The 19,687-nt window shown below is 33.7% G+C and overlaps 2 protein-coding genes across 2 annotated transcripts; both read right to left on the bottom strand.

The window, feature by feature from the left end:
* Positions 1–940: 940 nt before the first annotated feature.
* On the bottom strand, positions 941–1,576 carry LOC131651424 (uncharacterized). The gene has a single exon (XM_058921090.1). It carries the CDS (start codon positions 1,574–1,576, stop codon positions 941–943), a length of 636 nt encoding a protein of 211 aa, XP_058777073.1.
* A 66-nt stretch (positions 1,577–1,642) lies between these two features.
* LOC131651423 (uncharacterized) lies at positions 1,643–2,590 on the bottom strand. The gene has a single exon (XM_058921089.1). It carries the CDS (start codon positions 2,588–2,590, stop codon positions 1,643–1,645), a length of 948 nt encoding a protein of 315 aa, XP_058777072.1.
* Between the last annotated feature and the right edge of the window lie 17,097 nt (positions 2,591–19,687).

The following is a 19,687-nucleotide window of genomic DNA, read 5'->3' as shown; positions in this document are numbered from 1 at the left end:
TGCACCGCAGCCTTTATTGGCTGCTTCAGCATAAAACACTGAAAGTAGGAGGACAGCAAACAGATTTGTTGAAAAGTTCTTCATTTTGTGATAAAATATTAGTAATGTTGGTTTGGTTGTTGTAATAGGAATGGTAAGGAACGAAGAGGAAAGCTTGTATTTATAGAGTGAGTTTGCAAAACTATACGTTTTTGCATTTAATGATGTAAATCATTTTTATTTACAGGGAGCTTGCAAAGTTATAATTTCTTTTACCTGTATATTAACCTATCTTTAATTTTTTATCAGTTTCACGTGAGTTCAATTATACATTTCCTCTATTGACCAATTTTTATTTATAGTTAGATTGCAAAAGTTATAAGACATAGTAACATTATTGAGAAGCTATTATACTAGCCTATACGTAAATGCCAAAAAGTGTCACATGATTTTCATTACACATTTCTTATATTAACAAAATCTTCTTTGAGAAAAGGACAGACTTATTTTGGTGTATCATCAACATTACCTTTATCTTTAAATATTATCTTATATATTTACTTTTATTCTATGATAAAATCGGTTATCATTTGTCCTAAAAAATTTAAAATTTCTATGATATGAAAGTTAGGCAAAAGGGTTAAACTTATTCATAGATATTAGAGTTTGACCTAACTCACCTAATAAAACCGGTTGATATGGTGAAGAATGTCCTTCTGTATACTCTTTCAATGCTCTATCTCCAACCAATGTGGGACTTTAGGATCTTCCTAATACACTCCCTCACGCCCAAGACTCTTTTTTTGACATGGTGCGTGGATATTAACGGTGGGCGGCCCATGATCCAATCGATAGGCTCTGATACCATATTAGAGTTTGACCAAACTCACCTTACAAAACCGGTTGGTAAGATGAGGAGTGTCCCTCTATATATACTTTTTTTTAATAGGCAAGGATTCTATTAAAGGAAACTAAAGTGAGCTCCACCCGACAATACAAACACCGGCAATCTACAATCTACAATCTTACAAAAGGAGGATAGCCAATTCATCTCAAAACAAAGGATAGGAAAAGTGTTCCAAGTGTAAAAATCACAACAATCTACAATCTTACAAAAGGAGGATAGCCAATTCCAAGATCTAAAAATTATGGCCGGCATACAATCGACGAAACTCGGACTAACATTATTAAAAATAATATCATTCCTCATAAGCCATATGTTCCAAGCAGAGACAGACCAAATCACTGACACCACTCTGCGCTTCCGCTTACAAAAGATTTTCTCACAATTAAAGAGAAAGGACTTGAATTCTTCCAAACTCAATTCCGCAATCGACCCAATCCAAGCGTAGACTTTCCTCCAAATGTTATCCGCAAATGGACACGACACAAACAGATGCACAGAAAATTCATCAAACAAGCAAAAAACGCACTTGAGTTGGGTGATTTCCGTAATGATACCACATTTGAAAAGATGATCCTTTGATGGAAGTCTGTCGTGAAGCAATCTCCAGCCAAAATACTGCAACTTTTTGGGAGCTGCAGAATTCCAACAACACGATAACGCACCCAACACAGCACGAGAAACTGAGTCCATGGCATTGTCCGCCGTCAGCCAAGAGTAGCAGGACTGAACCATAAACCGTCCTTCATCATTCTTCAGCTAAACATAACTGTATTCATCTTCTCTGATCAGAATCACATCATTAAGCAAAGCAGGGATTTCGCCTCTAAAGTTCTGGACAACCGGATTATGGGACTCCACAATGCCATCTAAGTTCCAATGCCACTCATCATCCTGCCAGTTGCCAGCATCTTCAACACTACAATAATTGATAAGAGCTAAAGGGATCACCTCCGGAAAAGCATCCTTCAGAGATTGCTGGCACATCCAATTAGAAAACCAAAACGATGTTCCTCGCCGATTAGCGACCTTGCTTACAACACCACCTGCAAAACAAAAATTTGAGTTAACAGAATCATCCGACAAGATCAAGTCTCGCCACCAAATGGAGTCTTTCTTGCTCAGCACACTTTTATCTCCAACGAAAATTTTCAACACCAGATTAGCATAACGGTGGCTAATAATGTCTCTCCAAACAACTTCTTTCTCATTAATTATCCTCCACTTCCATTTGTTGAGCAACGCTATATTCAAAGTCTTCACATCTTTTATTCCTAGGCCACCCTTCTCCTTGGAGAGACAAACAGTACTCCAACGAATCCAATGAGTTGAATAATTTCCATCCCGACCTTGCCATAGATAATTACTTTGTATATGACGAATCTCTTGAATCACTTTTGACGAGGCTTTGTAGAAGGATAACGTATAGATGGGAATAGCATTTAAAACGACATTAATAAGAACCACCCGACCAGCCATGTTGAGATACCTACCTTTCAAAGCAGACAATTTGTTCTTCAAATTAGAAATGAGACCTTTCCACAATGACAGCTTTCTAGGACTTTTACCAACAGAAACACCAAGATTTTTAAACGGAAGATAATCAATGTCACGAGATAATAAGTTTGACGCCGCTTCCATTAACCATTGAGTAACATGAACACCGTAAATTCTGCTCTTATTAAAATTAATCCTCAGTCCAGACATGATCTCAAACCCCCTTAAAATGGATTTCATCATCCAAATATTATCGATAATTCCCTCCGCCACCAAGATAGTATTGTCTGCAAACTGAACAAGATTAACTTCAAACTCTTCATTCACTCTGAACCCTCTATATATACTCTTTCAATGCTCTATCTCCAACTAATGTGGGACTTTAGGATCTTCTTAATAATAGACACTTAAAATATTTTAATATTTATTCAAATAAAAAAGTAACTATTTTTTTATTATAAGACAATTACTTACATTTTTGTATAATAATTAAATTATAATTATAAAGGATTATCTGCTTAATTTATAATCTAGTTAACTTTTATTTCTTTCAATTTATAAAATTATTAGAGTCTATCAATATTTCAATGGAATAGTTTAGTTAATTTAAAATGGGAGAAAGTTCAACCATAGATAATAAAAATATAGGTAGTAAATATATGGATAAAAGTAATATAATGGAATATTAGAGCTTCAATAAAAAATAGAGTATTTTCTGTCTTTTTTTTCCTCATTAAAAGCAACAATTTTCTTGGGATTTCTTTTTACCATTATGATAGATAGGAAACATATGCCTAACTTCTGGATCACTATGTATATCTCTACTCATTACACTAGATTACATTAGGCTAGAAAACGTGAATGATTGTACTTTGTATTTTGTTTTTGTATCAATGCACATGGGGCTTTGTGGATGAAGAAAGATGAGAATTATTAATATTTGATTCCCTAAGAACAGGGGTGGTCCTGAGCAAGGGCTTGTGGGGCAGGAGCCCAGGGCCCCATAATTTTAGGGGCACCAAAAATATTTTTTTACCCCTATATATATTAAAAGAAAATTTTCTAATATAAAAATACTTGCTAGAATTTTATTTTTGATAAATACTGACTAACAAAATTATAGCGGCACTACAAAGTAAGAATTAATTAATAAAAGAATGTAATTTTCCATAAATAAAATAAAGAGTAGAATAAAATCAATTAATATTATGATGAAAATCCCCTAAAAACAACACTATGATGAAAATCTGTCTCAACTCACACAACTGAATCTTGAGTCTGTTGAAGAGTATTTCCGAAATAACTATTTCTTATATATGGCAGATCAAACAATTGGCTCACTTGATAGAAGATTTTAGCAGTATAGCACATATGAAAATATTTTTGAATTCTTGTTTAGTATTGAAAGGCTTAGATCATTATCTGATAGGGACTTGAAAGCATGTTGTAAACATCTTGAAACTTGTTTAAAACATGACGATTCTGTTGATCTTGATAATGAAATTTCGTTTGAAGAATTTAAATTAATTAGAAAAGTTTTAACAATTGAATCAAAATCAAGCTATATGATATTGAGTTTTTTAAATACTTTTAATTGTTTTTCTAATACACGCATACGTTATAGAATAATATAGACTATTCCTACCAGTGTTGCATCTGCTGAAAGAAGTTTTTCGAAATTAGAATTATTAAAATCTTATTTTAGATCTACTATGTCACAAGATAGATTAAATAGTCTTGCATTGATTTCAATTGAAAATAATTTTTTGAGGAACCTTGAGTATGGGCAAATTATTAATGATTTTGCAATAAAAAATATTAAGAGGACGGTATTTAAATAATTTAAAGGTTTAGTAAAAAAAATTATAGAAAAAAAATCGGATCAAGAAGAAGAAGAATAAAAAGTCTCTTTATAGTGATTTATGTTTTGATGTAATATAAACATTGATTCTAAGATCCATACTTATATTCTTTTTGCACAATGTCAAATGAAAATGTGTTTTTATCCAATTATTTCTTTTATCCTTATGTATTTATTGTTAAAATCAATTTTTGGACACCACTCTTTTGATTCGCCCAGGGCACCCAAATTCAAAGGACCGGCCCTGCCTAAGAAAATTAAGATATAGATTGTGACTATGTTGAAACGATTGAAATTGAATCAAACTATTAAAAAATGGTCATCATATTATCTTGTATCCAAAGTTTTAATAATTTAAGAATTCGTTTATAAATATTTTAGTAGTCGATATATACACATGTTTTGACTGATTTTTAAAAAGTTAAAAAAGGTATTGCGATAGAAAAATCGAATGGTTTTAAAATTTTATGAAAATTTTTTTTGGTTATAGGATTCTCTAATTTTAAATAAATGATGTAGGAGAGAGAATTATTAGGGAATGTTAAAAATTAGGGAATTTTTTTTCTCTCTCTTACATCATTTATTTCAAAATTTACGAGAGAGAAAAAAAAGATTCACCCATAATCTCCACCATTTATTTTAACATCCAATGGTTCAGATTCATTCTCACATTCTCATATAAATATGACATTCTCATCTGATATGCATATATATATATATATATATATATATATATATATATATATATGGAGCATATCATGTGAGAGCATTTTTAAATGAGAGATGAGAGGAAGAAATATCAACCATTAGATTCATCAAGAGAGAGAAATTAATAGCCTCATTAATGTGTTAACATTCTCTCTCTTGATGAATCCAATGGTTGATATTTTTTCCGCTCATCTCTCATTTAAAAATGCTCTCACTTGATATGCTCACTATATATATATATATATACATATATATATATATACATATATATATATACATATATATATATACATATATATATATATATATATATACATATATATATATATATATATACATATATATATATATATATATATATAAAATATGTTTTGACTGAGCAAATATATGTTAACCAAGTGAAGAAAATTAAGGTGTGGTGATATGTGCTTCCAATACGGCGGAGTTGGGCTAATCTATAAGATTAGCACACGAATACTCCGATTAATGAATAACGCATAGTAATTTGAAAGTGAGAACGCAAAGTACTCGGCCAGGCAAAGTGGGCAAAGCATACATATTTCATCTTACCTCAATTATCTAAAATTGATGAGATCCATATTGTAACTACTTCCAATGTAAATTTGATACCAGAGTACGTCCTTCGTAAAGGAATAATTTACAAACAATCGATAAGCAAAGATCGCATAGTAGCAAGATTTTGAAATCACCAAGTTACCGCCAATTGTCAGGATTTCTATTGCAAACCACAGGATTGTAAGCTGGATTTTTCTGACATATATATCTTAAATGTCCAGCATGTCAGAGAAATTATAAAATACTTGAAGAAATTCAGATGATAATGCTAATATTATGGCTAAACGTTAGAAGAATAGTGCCTTTCTCTAATTTTTACTCCTAAAATTCCACATATCATTCATTTGCATTTGATCATGATCACAAGTATACCTATATACCTGCTGGTAAAATCCGTCACGGATACGAGCTTGATGGCTTAGTGGATATCTACGGATATTTAGTTATCCATTTCCTTACGGGAACAGATACGGATTTGCTGGTATATGTGCCGGCGGGTATCCGTATAAACTAATAATTAGCAAAATTACTTAAATATTAATTTGTTTAATATAAAACTATTATTAATATTATAGTATATTATTAGAATTATTTAGTTGAATTTATTTATTTGATAAAAGAAGAAACAAAATGAATGTGATTATTTTTGTTATTATTATCTTTATGGTTAAATTTAAATTTTTTTTTGTCTTTAATAGAGATAAAAAATCTAACTGGCGGCGACAATTTTAGAGCTGCCTTAACCACATAATTGTGTCGAACTTTACTATATTTATTTTTATTTGATGTTTTGTTACAATTAAAATTCCATTAATGAAACTCAAGAAACTTTCATTACATAATTAATTAATTCATATATCACCTTCAAATAGAATCATATTCCTCTCAGACCAGAAGCACCATATTGTTGCAAACCACCCTAGTAACTCCTTGTTAATTCTGACTTTGCCTCTAATCAAATCTGCAAACATTCTACAATGAGTGAAAGGATCATCCTCCTCAGTTGGTGGGATTGGAATCCAAGAGAAAAACAAGTGCTTTATGTCTTTATTGCATTGAAACAAAGTGGACACACTTCCTCATTTGGGTTGAGCTTCAATCCTCGTTTCTTCAATTCTGTTTTCGATGACAGTCTATTTCTAAATACTCTCCAACCTAACATTTGCACTTTTGAGTAGATTCATCAATATCAGAACTTCATCATTGAGATTGGATTCCACCAGCTTACTCAGAGCAAAATAATTCTTCTCCTCTATCTATAACCCATAAATCTATATTGGTAAAACTGTGTGTGGAGAGATAACATCAAAAAATATAATACTATTACAAATTATAATAAGTAACTTCAATATATATATATATATATATATATATATATATATATATATATATATATATATATATATATATATATATATATATATATATATATATATATATATATATATATAGGGGACGACTCAAGTGAGAACACTTGATTATTATGAGAAATGAAAACAATGAATCACGATCATTAAATTTTGATTTTGTTGATTTTAATGGACTGGATTGATTTCTCTCTCTATGTTTTAATTAAATTAAATATTAAGGATCATAGAAAGATCCAATCATGTCCATTAAAATCCACAAAATCGAAATTTAATGGTCGTGATTCATTGTTCTCATTTCTCATAATAACTAAGTGTTCTCACTTGAGTCGTCCCCTATATATATATATATATATATATATATATATATATATATATATATATATATATATATATATATATATATATATATATATATATATATATATATATATATATATATATATATATAGGGCATATCATATGAGAATGACTTTTTTATATGAGAATGTGAGAATGAATCTGAACCATTGGATTTTAAAATAAATGGTGGAGATTATGTGTGAATCATTTTTTATCTCTCTTCAATCTCCTATATTAATGATGGAGGAGAGAGAAAAAAAAGATTCACACATAATCTCCACTATTTATTTTAAAATCCAATGGTTCTGATTCATTCTCACATTCTCATATAAAAAAACCATTCTCATATGATATGCCCTATATATATATATATATATATATATATATATATATATATATATATATATATTGAAATTTCAGTACTAATCAATGACATATTTTAGGAAGATAAAGAAAATGTAAGACATTAACTTGAATCTACAATCTACCACCTACTACAATTCCTTCTTCTGGTTCTGATGGTATTTATGTTGAATCTACCACCACAACTCTTACTGCTGCATCTTTAAGATTTAAGACAAGAGCATAAACTCTCTCTTATAATATGGAGGAGTTGTGGTGTTGATTCAACATGAATAACATTAGAATCAATAAACACTAAACACTAAACACTTCTAACATTGATATGTTACACACTGTTTTGTATGAAGGAGCTGATAAATATCTACCTTCATGAGAGCATACCTATCATTATTGTCTAGCCTCATCTTGTTATGTCTACTACCTAACATTCTTGTCTTTATATGACTACTACCTATAATTATTGTCTTTGTATGACTACCTAAAAAAAAACCACGTGAAAAGCATGATACGTTACTATAAACTAGGTCCAATAAGATTTCTATATAGATTAATAGTTTTTCTAGTGATATTTAAATAGCATATCAGACAAAAAAAAAATTGTCTTCACTATCTGATTTTAAAAAATATAGAATTTGATAAAACTCAAATCATTTGTTTTTTTTTTATAAGCAACAAAGTATATTCCACTTCAGAGTACTAGGGGTACTCTAACCCGACATACAAAAATCACCGATTCACCACCTCAACCTAAATCGCCAATATTACAAAAAGTCCAACGGGTACTTATACCATTCATAAAAATTACATTGTAATCTATTAGCATCTATTTGGAGCCACCACCAAGAATGCATCTTGATTTTGAAAACCAATTCTTCTACATCCCCCGCTTCGTTTTTGAAAATAATCCTGTTACGAGAATTCCAAATGCACCACACTGTTGTCAACCAAATCATATACCTTCTCGATAACGAGAAGTCTTACGCAACAGGAATTTAATGAAGAAGGCTACAACAAACATCCCCTAATTGAATCTCAATATCATTCCCCTTCAAATCTAGACAGTCAAAAATCAACTTCCAAACTGCTCTAGCAAAAACACAGTGTATAAAAATATGATTGCATGACTCAACTACATCATTACAAAACACGCACCTGCAATTAACCAACTCCTCAATAATACCCCTCGTTAGTAGTAAATCCCGCATCGGTATGCGCTCATAAAATAATTTCCAACCTAACACTTGAACTTTATGCGGAACTTTAGTTTTCCAATTAAAGCCAAGAGCTTCTTTTAATTGCACAAGAATATCAGCACCAACCCGCCCCTGTTCCAGCTTTGCATAGCAATATTTGACCGGGAATTGGTTTCCGGAATCAAACGGCCAAACGACACGATCCGCACTCGTAGAAATTGGCGAACAGCCCCGCAACAAAACTTCCAGTTCAGTAGCTTCAGCCAGGATCACAGGGTTATTCTGCACCACGTTAAACGCAAACGACCACTTCCATTCATTAACGTCCCATTCACCGCACTTGCTAACAGTTGTATTCTTATCCACCACCGCCTTGAACAAACCTGGAAAACCAACACACAGTTTCTCTGTTCCAAACCATTTAGAATACCAAAACAGAATTTTTGTTCCATTCCCCAACCTCCAATTCAATAAATTCGAGAAACCGTGATTTTCTAGAAAATGAAACTCATTCAGATTCCGCAAATCACGCCACCACAATGATTGTTTAGCTTTGTTTCTACCTCCCCCCAGCCACAAACTGAGTAACAGTGTCCCTGTATCTCATTTTTATGACATTCTGCCAAACCGCATTTTCATCCACAATACACCGCCATATCTACTTGAACATTAGTGCTTTATTAAGACGCCGACATCCTTAATCCCAAGCCCCCATCCTCCTTTGATCTATAGATTGTTTCCCAACTCAACAACGTCAAACCGCGTTTCTCTATCGATCCATTCCAAAGGAAATCCCTTTGGATGCAAGTGATTAAATACGCAATTTTTTACGGGACCTTGAAGAATGAAAGTTGGTAAATAGGAATGTTAGAGATGATAGCATTAATTAAGGCTATTCTTCCCCCCATAGACAACAATCGACCTTTCCACGTTGACAACCTAGCCTTCAATGACGAAATTAAGGGATTCCAAAAATTCACACGCCTATGATTACCACCAACAGTCAGCCCCAAAAATTTGAATGGGATGCTATCCGTACTACAACTCACAAACTGTGCAGCAGTCTCCAAGAAACCTTCATCAATGCTGACTCCATACAGTTTACTCTTCGCCATGTTAACTCTCAACCCGGATACCATTTCAAAACCGTGCAAGACCACCTTCAAACTCCATAAATTCTGCCAGGATGCTTAACCCACATTGATCGTATCGTCCGCGAACTGTAACAAACTGTAACGTAATTAACTATGTTATTTTTTAAGAAAAGTATTTAAATAATATTATTCATGGATATCTCTTTAATACCTGTGGGTATCTCAAAATCCACGGATATTCACATGGGTATAGGCGGGTACAAATATTGAAGGTTGAGAAAACACTTAGAAGGGAGGTTGAATAAGTGTGTTTTAAGGCCACCTCCATTCAACCCTCAACAAGGTGATTTTACTCTCTCGATAGAGGTCTTAATCCATTATAATCAGAACCTGATTACACTTGCACGACCAACTGCCGTGACTCACAATACAATGTACGAGCCAAACTGCTGGTGACTAACAATACAATGTCTGGATGCAATTTTGAGTCCGCTGAGCGGACCTGCGCAGAATTTTCTTTATATTTCTTCATTTGAGACATTTTAGGGTTATGGTTTTGGGAAGGTTTTAGTCCCAACTCCATCATTTTCATTCTTACATCAAAATTAGCTTAGAAAACAACTTCGGAGGTTGCATACGGATGATCGGGGGTGGATTAAGCGTCGAACGGAGCTGACAAACCGGGAGATTTTTCGGTTCATTTCTGTTCTTCTTTGTGTATTTCTCTTTGGTTGGGTTTTATTTGTATATTTACTTGAATCTTATGTATATTTACCAATTATAATGTTATGTTTAACTTGCTTTACAAATCTGTGTTGATGTTGTTCTAGATTTTTGCTCTATGCTGGGGATTTGGGGTGCTTTAGAGATAAACTTCTTGAATCCTTATCTAGGATGATTATCTGTTGGTTCTGAACTCTAGAGTAGATTTAGATCTAGCATTCACTGTGGGTATATGTACTTAACGCTTTCGTGTTTGAGCGGCGCGCAAGAGATCGCCGACGCGAGAATACGGATGTTCTCCTGACTTCGCGTTAGAGATAACCTTAGTTGTGAGATGATCCCGTTTGGGCTCCAAAGATGGACGCTTATGTGAGAGATACGTGATGACATAGATGAGTATCGTAGGTTAAGTATAACGGGTTGGTAAGTGTATGTTTGTGAAGAGTGAATATATTTTCATTCTTGATAAGTTCTTTCTCTTTTAAGAATGTGTTTATTCTTTTCCTGTCTATATCTTTATTTACTTTTTTCTCATTCAATCCAAAGTTCGAAACCGTAGAAACTGTTGAATGAAATCTCTCCATCTCTGAGGACGATAATTCCCAGATCAATATTTCCAAATCTTTTTTGTTGCTTGCCCTATACTGCATTCAACAAAATGGTGCCGTTGCCGGGGATGGTTGTGATTGCATCGCAATAGTTTCTGTGGTCTTGAGCTTTGTATATATCGTATATATTGTATAGTTTCACTTGTATATATATTTACTTGTACATGTTTACTTGTTTATGTTCACCATATAAGTTTACTTGTATATGTTACATATAATTATACTTTTATAGGTGAATGTTGGAGAAACATGTTGATCTCGGATTAGTTATTTCCTTACTATTCTTCACTTTTAAACTTGTGCATCCAACATTCACCAACTTTCTCTTTCTATAAGCTAATAGTTATATGTGTTTCATGTTTGTATATATGTGTTTGTTCATATACATATTTGTATACTTGTGTTTTCCTTTATGTTTGTTTAATCATTATATATAGTTGTACTCGTAACGTTTGTTGAGTGTTTGGTTAGGACACTTTCTTTAGGCTTGTGCGGTGAGAGGTCGCCATGGCATGATTGGAGGAAGCTACTTTCCAAACACCAAAACAATAAAGGCGTCGAGCTAACGACGTAAAACAAGATCTTGTTGGGAGGCACCCCAACGGTTGTAAATGTTGTTTATATTAGGATTAAGAAGTATTTAGGTGAAGTGGGGGAAAATTGGAACAGTTGTTTCTGTTCTGATTTTTCTGTCATCCGCTAAGCGAGCCTAGCTCCGCTAAGCGATGACAGTAAAATTTTGTTTTCCTGCTTTTTACCAGTGGGGTTTCCATTCAACTTGGTTCATTCTTTTTCCCACTTTCACCAAGGCTAATTAGTAGTATATATTAGTTTTGTTTTTCTAATTCTTTTGTTGGTTGTTTGTACTTAAATTTTGTCCGTAATTCGAAGATTTTTGAGGTGATTTTCCAAAGCTTGAGTGTTTCAACTTGCGAATGTATGGTAGGATATTATATTTGAAGTCGTATCATTCAAGGTACTCATTTATTGCTTTCTATAGCATAACATGTTTAGGAAACTTTTCGTTTGTACAATTAGATACCATTCATTCTTTTACATTACTTGCTTATTGATTGAATCACTTTAGTTCCCAAACCATAAATGTGAGGAAGCTTTCCATTGTTTACATATGCTGGAGGCCACAATCTTTGTTTTAACTGGATTTTATTATGCTTAATCTTTTGTTTATGTTGATTTTATGGAAGCATGAAAAGGATCAAGGCATTTTGTTTCATTTTGAGCACAACCACCATAACCAAATAGTCATTTCACCTTGTGAGTGTGTGATCATTTGTTAACCCTTTTGAGCCTTTTTGTCAATGTCCATGTTATTTTTTCTAAATGCTTATCTTTGAGTGTTTAGTTATCATTTTTGCATGGATGATTGATTCTTTGTATTCTTGAACCCTCAACCATGATTTTTGGTATGAATTTTTACCTTGCCTTAGAAGTAGGGAATATTCACATGATGATGTGGTTGAGTTCAAGTTGGGGAGAGAAATGGTTGCTACTTATGTGGTTGTTGCTATGAGGTTGAAAAGAAAGAAAAAGAAAAAAATGTGAAAATAAAAGAAAAATAAAAAAAAAATGTGAAAAAGTTTTGAAAAACAAAAAGAAAAGAGAAGCGAATAATTGTGCTAATAAGTAGTATATATTGGTTTGAGAAACTTGTGGTTAAGGAAGAAGTTTAATCGATATTTTGTTGTTTGAATCTTTGGTGGATTGATCACTCCCTTAGGTTTAGGCAAGTTTTTGTTTCGATTAGCCTTAGGACATATCCCTTGTTTGTTAACCAAGCCACATTACAACCTTGAAAAGTCCTTTTGATTCTTGCTTTTGTATCTTCAATGTGATTTTTGGATGAATGCATAATTTAATCTTTTGTTTGCAAGATTGTTGGATGAGTGTTAAAAGTCCTTCACCTTTGTGTGTTCTTCATCCATTGATGAATTTTTTCTAGGTGTGAATCATGATGTGAGCGTGTATTGCGTTAGAATGTTTTATATGCTCTTTGTGTTTAGGATTTGTTTCGTTCATATGTTGTCGTTGTAGGATAGTGGTAAGTATTTACTTTGTTTAAACGTTTTTGTATTACGCCATACATTTGTTTTTGGTTTTCAAAACTTGTTGATTCACAATTCTTTGGTTTATTGCTTTTGATTCTTTGATTTATTTGACATTGTTTGAGGACAAACAAAGTTTCAAGTTGGGGAGAGTTTGATAAGTGTCAAAATGTCGATATTTTGAGTATATATTTGTGGCACTTATAGATTCTATTCTTATGATTTTTGTAATAAAATCCTAACTTTTGTGTAAATATGTGCATACTTGTGTTTTTGATTCATTTTTATACCAATTAATAGTGTTCCATTCATTTTATAGGTATTCATGCATCTTCGGAGCATTGAGTAATAAAGACCAAAGGCTAAGCTTCAAGAATGTAAATTCTACCAATTCATCAAAGAATAAGGCTCAAAATAAGGATGATAAAAATTATCATTTTGGTTTCCATTCATTCATTATTGGATAGAGCATTGAATAAGCTTTCCAACGCTTCGAACCGGGCGCAACTCGGAGTTACGGTTCTCAACTTATGGCGAAAACAAGATTTCACTTTTGCTGTCATCCGCTTAGCGGAGGGGGTCCGCTGAGCGGAGCTCCAGCGGAGAAAATCAGAGTCTGGGTGCAATTTTGAGTCCGCTGAGCGGACCTGTGCAGAATTTTCTTTATATTTCTTCATTTGAGACATTTTAGGGTTATGGTTTTGGGAAGGTTTTAGTCCCAACTCCATCATTTTCATTCTGAGATCAAAATTAGCTTAGAAAACAACTTCGGAGGTTGCATACGGATGATCGGGGGTGGATTGAGCGTCGAAAGGAGCTGACAAACCGGGATATTTTTGGTTCATTTCTCTTCTTCTTTGTGTATTTCTCTTTGGTTGGGTTTTATTTGTATATTTACTTGAATCTTATGTATATTTACCCATTATAATGTGTGGTGTCGTTTTTTTTACCTCCCGGTTTCACTTGGGAGGACGGCACGCTAGACCCTTCACGCGAAATTTGGAAGGAGAATGCGCCCGGGATGGGATGGATTTTGTTTCAGTTCTTCCTACGATATCACACGAACTTTCTTATTTGTCCTACGAGTAGGAAAGGAAAAAAAAGATCTCAACTAAACCCTAGGAGTTTGCTAAGTGTGGGGATTTCACCTAGACTAGAAATTCTGGAGTTCGGGGGGTCGGTTATATATAGGGAAGATTTTAAGCACCTTACATATCCGTAGTACTCTACGGGAACCTTCTCTGTGTCATTGTGATTGTGTTTGTTGCTAATGATTGGGAAAGTTTCTCCTTTGTGTTAGGAGAGAGAATTGAGTTGATTTAAAAAGACAGACAGACTGACTGACTGACTATTTTTGGTATTTTATTAGCTCGCTGAGATTCCTTGTGAACCTCATGCCTACATATCCCTAGTGGAAGTCAGAGCTTAATGTAGTTCGGGGAACTAACTAGGGAAATTAATTATTTTTGGTGCCTTGCTTGAAGCTCAAGGTTGAAGCTTTGAATTAAATCTCTGTTTACAGTAAAGAGACATGAAGCCATCTTTATAGAGAAGTACTTCTACTATTCTACCACAAACATTAAAAGAGTGACAAAATAACTGAAATCATTTCATTAAGAGAGTGACCTTACTTGTGTGTTTGCAAGTATGCTAGTATCTCTTAAATGAAAGAAAGATGCTCGTCCAAATTAGGGAAAGTTAATCACATGTCTGGGTTTTACTGCCAGCTCATGCCTTTCAAAATCCTAAATGGGAGACTTGATTGAAATTAAAATGAAATGTAATGTTTGTTTGTTTGAATGTGGTAGAGTAGTAAAAATATCTCTCTATAGAGATAAGCTATGTCTATCTACTGTATAAAAGATTTGACTTTAGCTGGCTTGCATGAGGCCCAAGCTTGAGGCTTTTTGATTGATTTATTGACTCTGGAAGATAACTCTACTGGGGAGAATTTAAAATAAGGAGTTTTTGTGTTCTGTACAAAGCCTAGAATTGAGGCTGACTCTAGTTGGAGAGTGTTTATTTGATGGATTTTATTTGGTGTTCTGTACAAAGCCCAGAATTGTGGCTGACTCTACTTAGGGAGACTCTATTTGCGTGCCTTGTATGAAGCCCAAGGTTGTGGCTAACTGCTGAGGATAACTGGGTTTTTTAAGACTATAGATGACTCTATTTTGTGTGCCTTGTACAAAGCCCAAGGTTGTGGCTGGCTGCTGAGGATGGTTATTAATTTGCCTTGTATGAAGCCCAAGGTTGTTGCTACTCTATCTAGGGGAATATTACTTTCTGCCTTGTACAAAGCCCAAGGTTGTAACGACTTTTAAAGAAACTGAGTATGGAAGACTCTATGGGGGAAAGATCCTTGAGATTAGGAATCATTGACACAGGGAAATATGGTTCATCTGCCTTGTACAAAGCCCAAGGTTGTGGCTAAAAATGAAAGACTCACTGGGGGAGTTTTATTCTGCTAGAGGTTCTAACAAACTAATTTATTATTTTTGTGTTTTTGGAAGCTAACCCTTTCCAGGGATTTTGACTTTTTTGGGGAAATTGACTATTAAAAGACTGAATTTTTATCATGTTTTTTGGAGGCTGACCCTTTCCAGGGGTTTTTGTTAAAATGAAGGAATGTTTGGAGGATAACCCTTTCCAGGGGTTTTTATTGAAATGAAAGAATGTGTGGAGGCTAACCCTTTCCAGAGGTTTTTATTGAAATGAAAGAATATGTGGAGGCTAACCCTTTCCAGGGGTTTTTGTTAAAATGAATGGCAGAAAGATTATCTAATGGAGACTTCTTGTTTTAAAGCCCAAGATTAAGGCTGACACTGACTGAGGATAAACAAAACATGGATCCTAGACTCTGCTAAGGAAGATTGATGAAGATAAGGGTGACAGAGACTGTCCATGTCTCTCATTCCAAAAGGTGTGCTCAATGTGAAATTGAGACAAACTTAGTTTGTTTAAAGTCTGGTTTAAAGAATGGAAGAAACTCACCAGGATAGGCTAAAAGGTAACTAAAGACCTGTTCCTATGTTTATAAGAAACCTGATGGGTCCTTGTATACAAGCTCAAGAGGACGCTGGAAATGCTTTTAAGAAGCCTGTGGGTCCTTGTACAAAGCCCAAGAGGAGGCTAATCGAGGGTCATCGAGGGTCCTTGTTATAGCACAAGAGAAAGCTATGTGGTTTTGAACTTATTTTGGCTTTAAGCAAATGGGTAAGAGGTTTCACCGGGAATAATTCCTCTTTGGGTGGATGTGTCCTATTTTTTGTTCTAAGGCTTTTACCAAGATGTTTCACCGGGGATAATTCATCTTGGGGGTTTGAACTACAGATCTCTAATTAGGAAAGAGCCTTCATCGGGAAGACATTCTCAATCCTAGGACATATTCCTATAATAAATATATATATATATATATATATATATATATATATATATATATATATATATATATATATATATATATATATATATATATATATATATATATATATAGTTTAATTGTCCTAGGGTTCACACTCAAACGTAGTTCTAATATATATATAAACAGTTCTATATTTGACAGTAATTTAAATAAAGACTGTAAATTGAAAGCTTGTAAAGCCTAACCTGGATGGAGTGGAGGCCTTTGAAGAAGTATGTACAAAGCTTTACCAGCAATTTTTGTTGTTTTATTGATAACAGTTGAATATTTATGATAAACAGTTAAAGGTTTTTGAAAACAGAAGAAGTGAAGATGGACAAAGGTCACATAGGTATCTGAAGAGTTTCACCGGGAATAATGTCCTTCAAATACCAGAAGAATGTTTTGAAAACAGAAAGGAAGATTTTGTAAATACAGTTTTTGAAAACAAACTATGAAAAGAAAGAAGGTGTTGGGTCTTACACTCTAATAGAGGCCCATGAAAATGATTTACCGTTTATGAAAACAATTGAACAATGATTGAAATGATATAAGGTTTTGTTGTTTGAAAATCTTAATCATCCGTTTAATCAGAGACTGAAAACAGTTTTGAACATTGACAAAAGTCAACTTAATTAAGGCAAAGATGAAATCTATACCTAATTAAGACCTAAATAATTAGGGTTTTATCATAAAATTATTCACAAAATAATTAGGTTAAAACAAAATGAAAATATATATTTTCAAAGTATTTAAGAAAATACTTAAAACATATAATTTTAAACCTAATAAAAATATATGAAATAAATAATATTTTTATGATTTTTTTGATTATTCACAAAATAGATATATTAAATAACAAGTGTGTGAAAAATGAGGTGAAAATGGATTTATTTGATAGGTTACATAATTGTGTGAAGTTTGTGAATAAAACAAAGAAAAATAGTGGTAAAAAATTGGGTTTGTCTCCTCCAAGGTTTGAACACACGCCCTCTAAGTCACCAGCTCAAAATAACACCACTGAGCCAACGCGCGCTTGGTGATTATAACACACACCCATTTGGTTATGTTTCAAAACAAGTGATAAATCATTGAAAAATAAAAGAATCAAAAAGTCTGGGGCGAGGAGGATTCAAACCCCAGACTTGAGGCATGAGGAGACTAAGAGCGCATGTGAGGCCACTGGGGCAGGTTATTCATTCTTTTAGGAAACGCCTACCATTGAAAATAAAATAAACTTTGCCCAGAGATTTGAAATTTGCGCGCCATAGCCATGATCGTCTTCTTCCTCAAGCTCTCAAATTTTGAATTTGTGAACTTGCTCATTTCTCAACCAAACAGGGTGATGTAAACATGGATTTCACTCTAAATTTCCTCACGAACTCAAATATGTAACTAACACAGATTTATATTAACTACATCTAACAAATTTACTAAAAAATGTGAAGAACCCTAAAATTCGAAAATCAAATTAAACGGCTATACTGAAGGATAAATGAATGATGATAGAGGGTTTTTGATCCTCTTATGATGCTGAATGAAATAGTGTTGAGTTTTAACCAAAAAGGTACACGAATTAAAGAGGTGGAGTTGAGAAACTTACCTCTAAAAATGGAGGTCGTGAGGATGATGGAGAACACCTGGGCTTGTATGAGTGATCTTAAAAGCTTACTTAGGACTCAGTGATGCTAACTGAATGCTTATTGTGACTTCAATCCTTCTGAATTGCTCTACCCGACACCTTCGATTTAAGCTTCAAGTGGACATGGAGGGTGATGAATCTTGAGTTACAGATGAGCTGCAGCCATCTGAACAGCTTCACTATGACCTAAGGAATTGTTAGACGCTGGCCTGAGGATCTAGAGGGGGGTGAATAGATCTTCCGCAGTTTTTCCGGAATTATTACGAACTAGAGCGAAAGCGGTTCTGAATCGACTTGCGTCTATTCCGGACCGCTATTGCAAGGGTTGTATATGTTACAAAACCACAAGATAATTGAGATTAACGATGAAGTGATATGTTATCGAATCAATATGTTTCACAACTGAAAATCAATTAACTTCTAGATTGACAAACTTTGATTTGCAATACAGTAATAGTGGAATAAGCAAAAAGACAAACACTTGGTGATAATGAAAAGGTAAAACTTCTAGATTGTGATGTTTATGCAGAACTTTAATTCACAATTTTAACACTTGAATCGTTAATCAATTTTGCAATTATACCAATTATGAACAGAATGTAAATGAAAAGGTAAAAGCGACAAGAACACGATATTTGTTTAGGCAGTTCGTCGATCGTCCTCGCTACGACTACGTCTGCCCCCAATTCCAAATTGAAATTGGGAAATCTTTCATTAATGTTGAAAGCAGTTTATACAAAGAAGATAACAAAGCAATAAACGATAAACCACTTATGTAGATCCTTTGAATCTTCTTCCCCCTTAATCTTGAGCAAGATCAAGGTGATCCAAGAGTTTCACTTTGATTCCTTTCTGCAGTGTCTTGATTACTTGAACCCTTGTTCCTCAATCGTCACACTCAGCCGAATCCTCGATGAAAACCTCTTGATAAAAACCCCCAAGAACCACCTGTCGTGGAGGACAAAACCCGCAGATTTTATTCACCAAAAACCCCACAAATCTTCACCCACTATGAATCTTCAATTCCGTTCCATGGACGTTATCGAACTCATCACTAACCCTCAACGCAAGAATGATTATGTGTAATTGTGTTGGAGATGACGAAGAACGAAGATGAGAAGACTTTGTGTATCTTTCAGTCGTTGGTGTTGAATACAATGAATGAACACTTGATAATATATGTGAGTGCCTCTCAGTTGGAGCCAAGAATAACAGACATTTTGGCATTTTTGATCAGTTAGGTCGACCTCTTGTAGAGCTTAGGTCGACCTAACAGAGGTGCATTAACTTGAAATGATTTTGCTCCCAGTTAGGTCGACCTGTTTGGGAAGTAGGTCGACCAAAAACCTCTTCAAATGAGTTTT

This window comes from Vicia villosa, linkage group LG2, assembly GCF_029867415.1.
Source record: "Vicia villosa cultivar HV-30 ecotype Madison, WI linkage group LG2, Vvil1.0, whole genome shotgun sequence".
In the NCBI taxonomy this organism is placed as follows: domain Eukaryota; kingdom Viridiplantae; phylum Streptophyta; class Magnoliopsida; order Fabales; family Fabaceae; genus Vicia; species Vicia villosa.
This window is presented reverse-complemented; position numbering and strand designations above follow the sequence as displayed.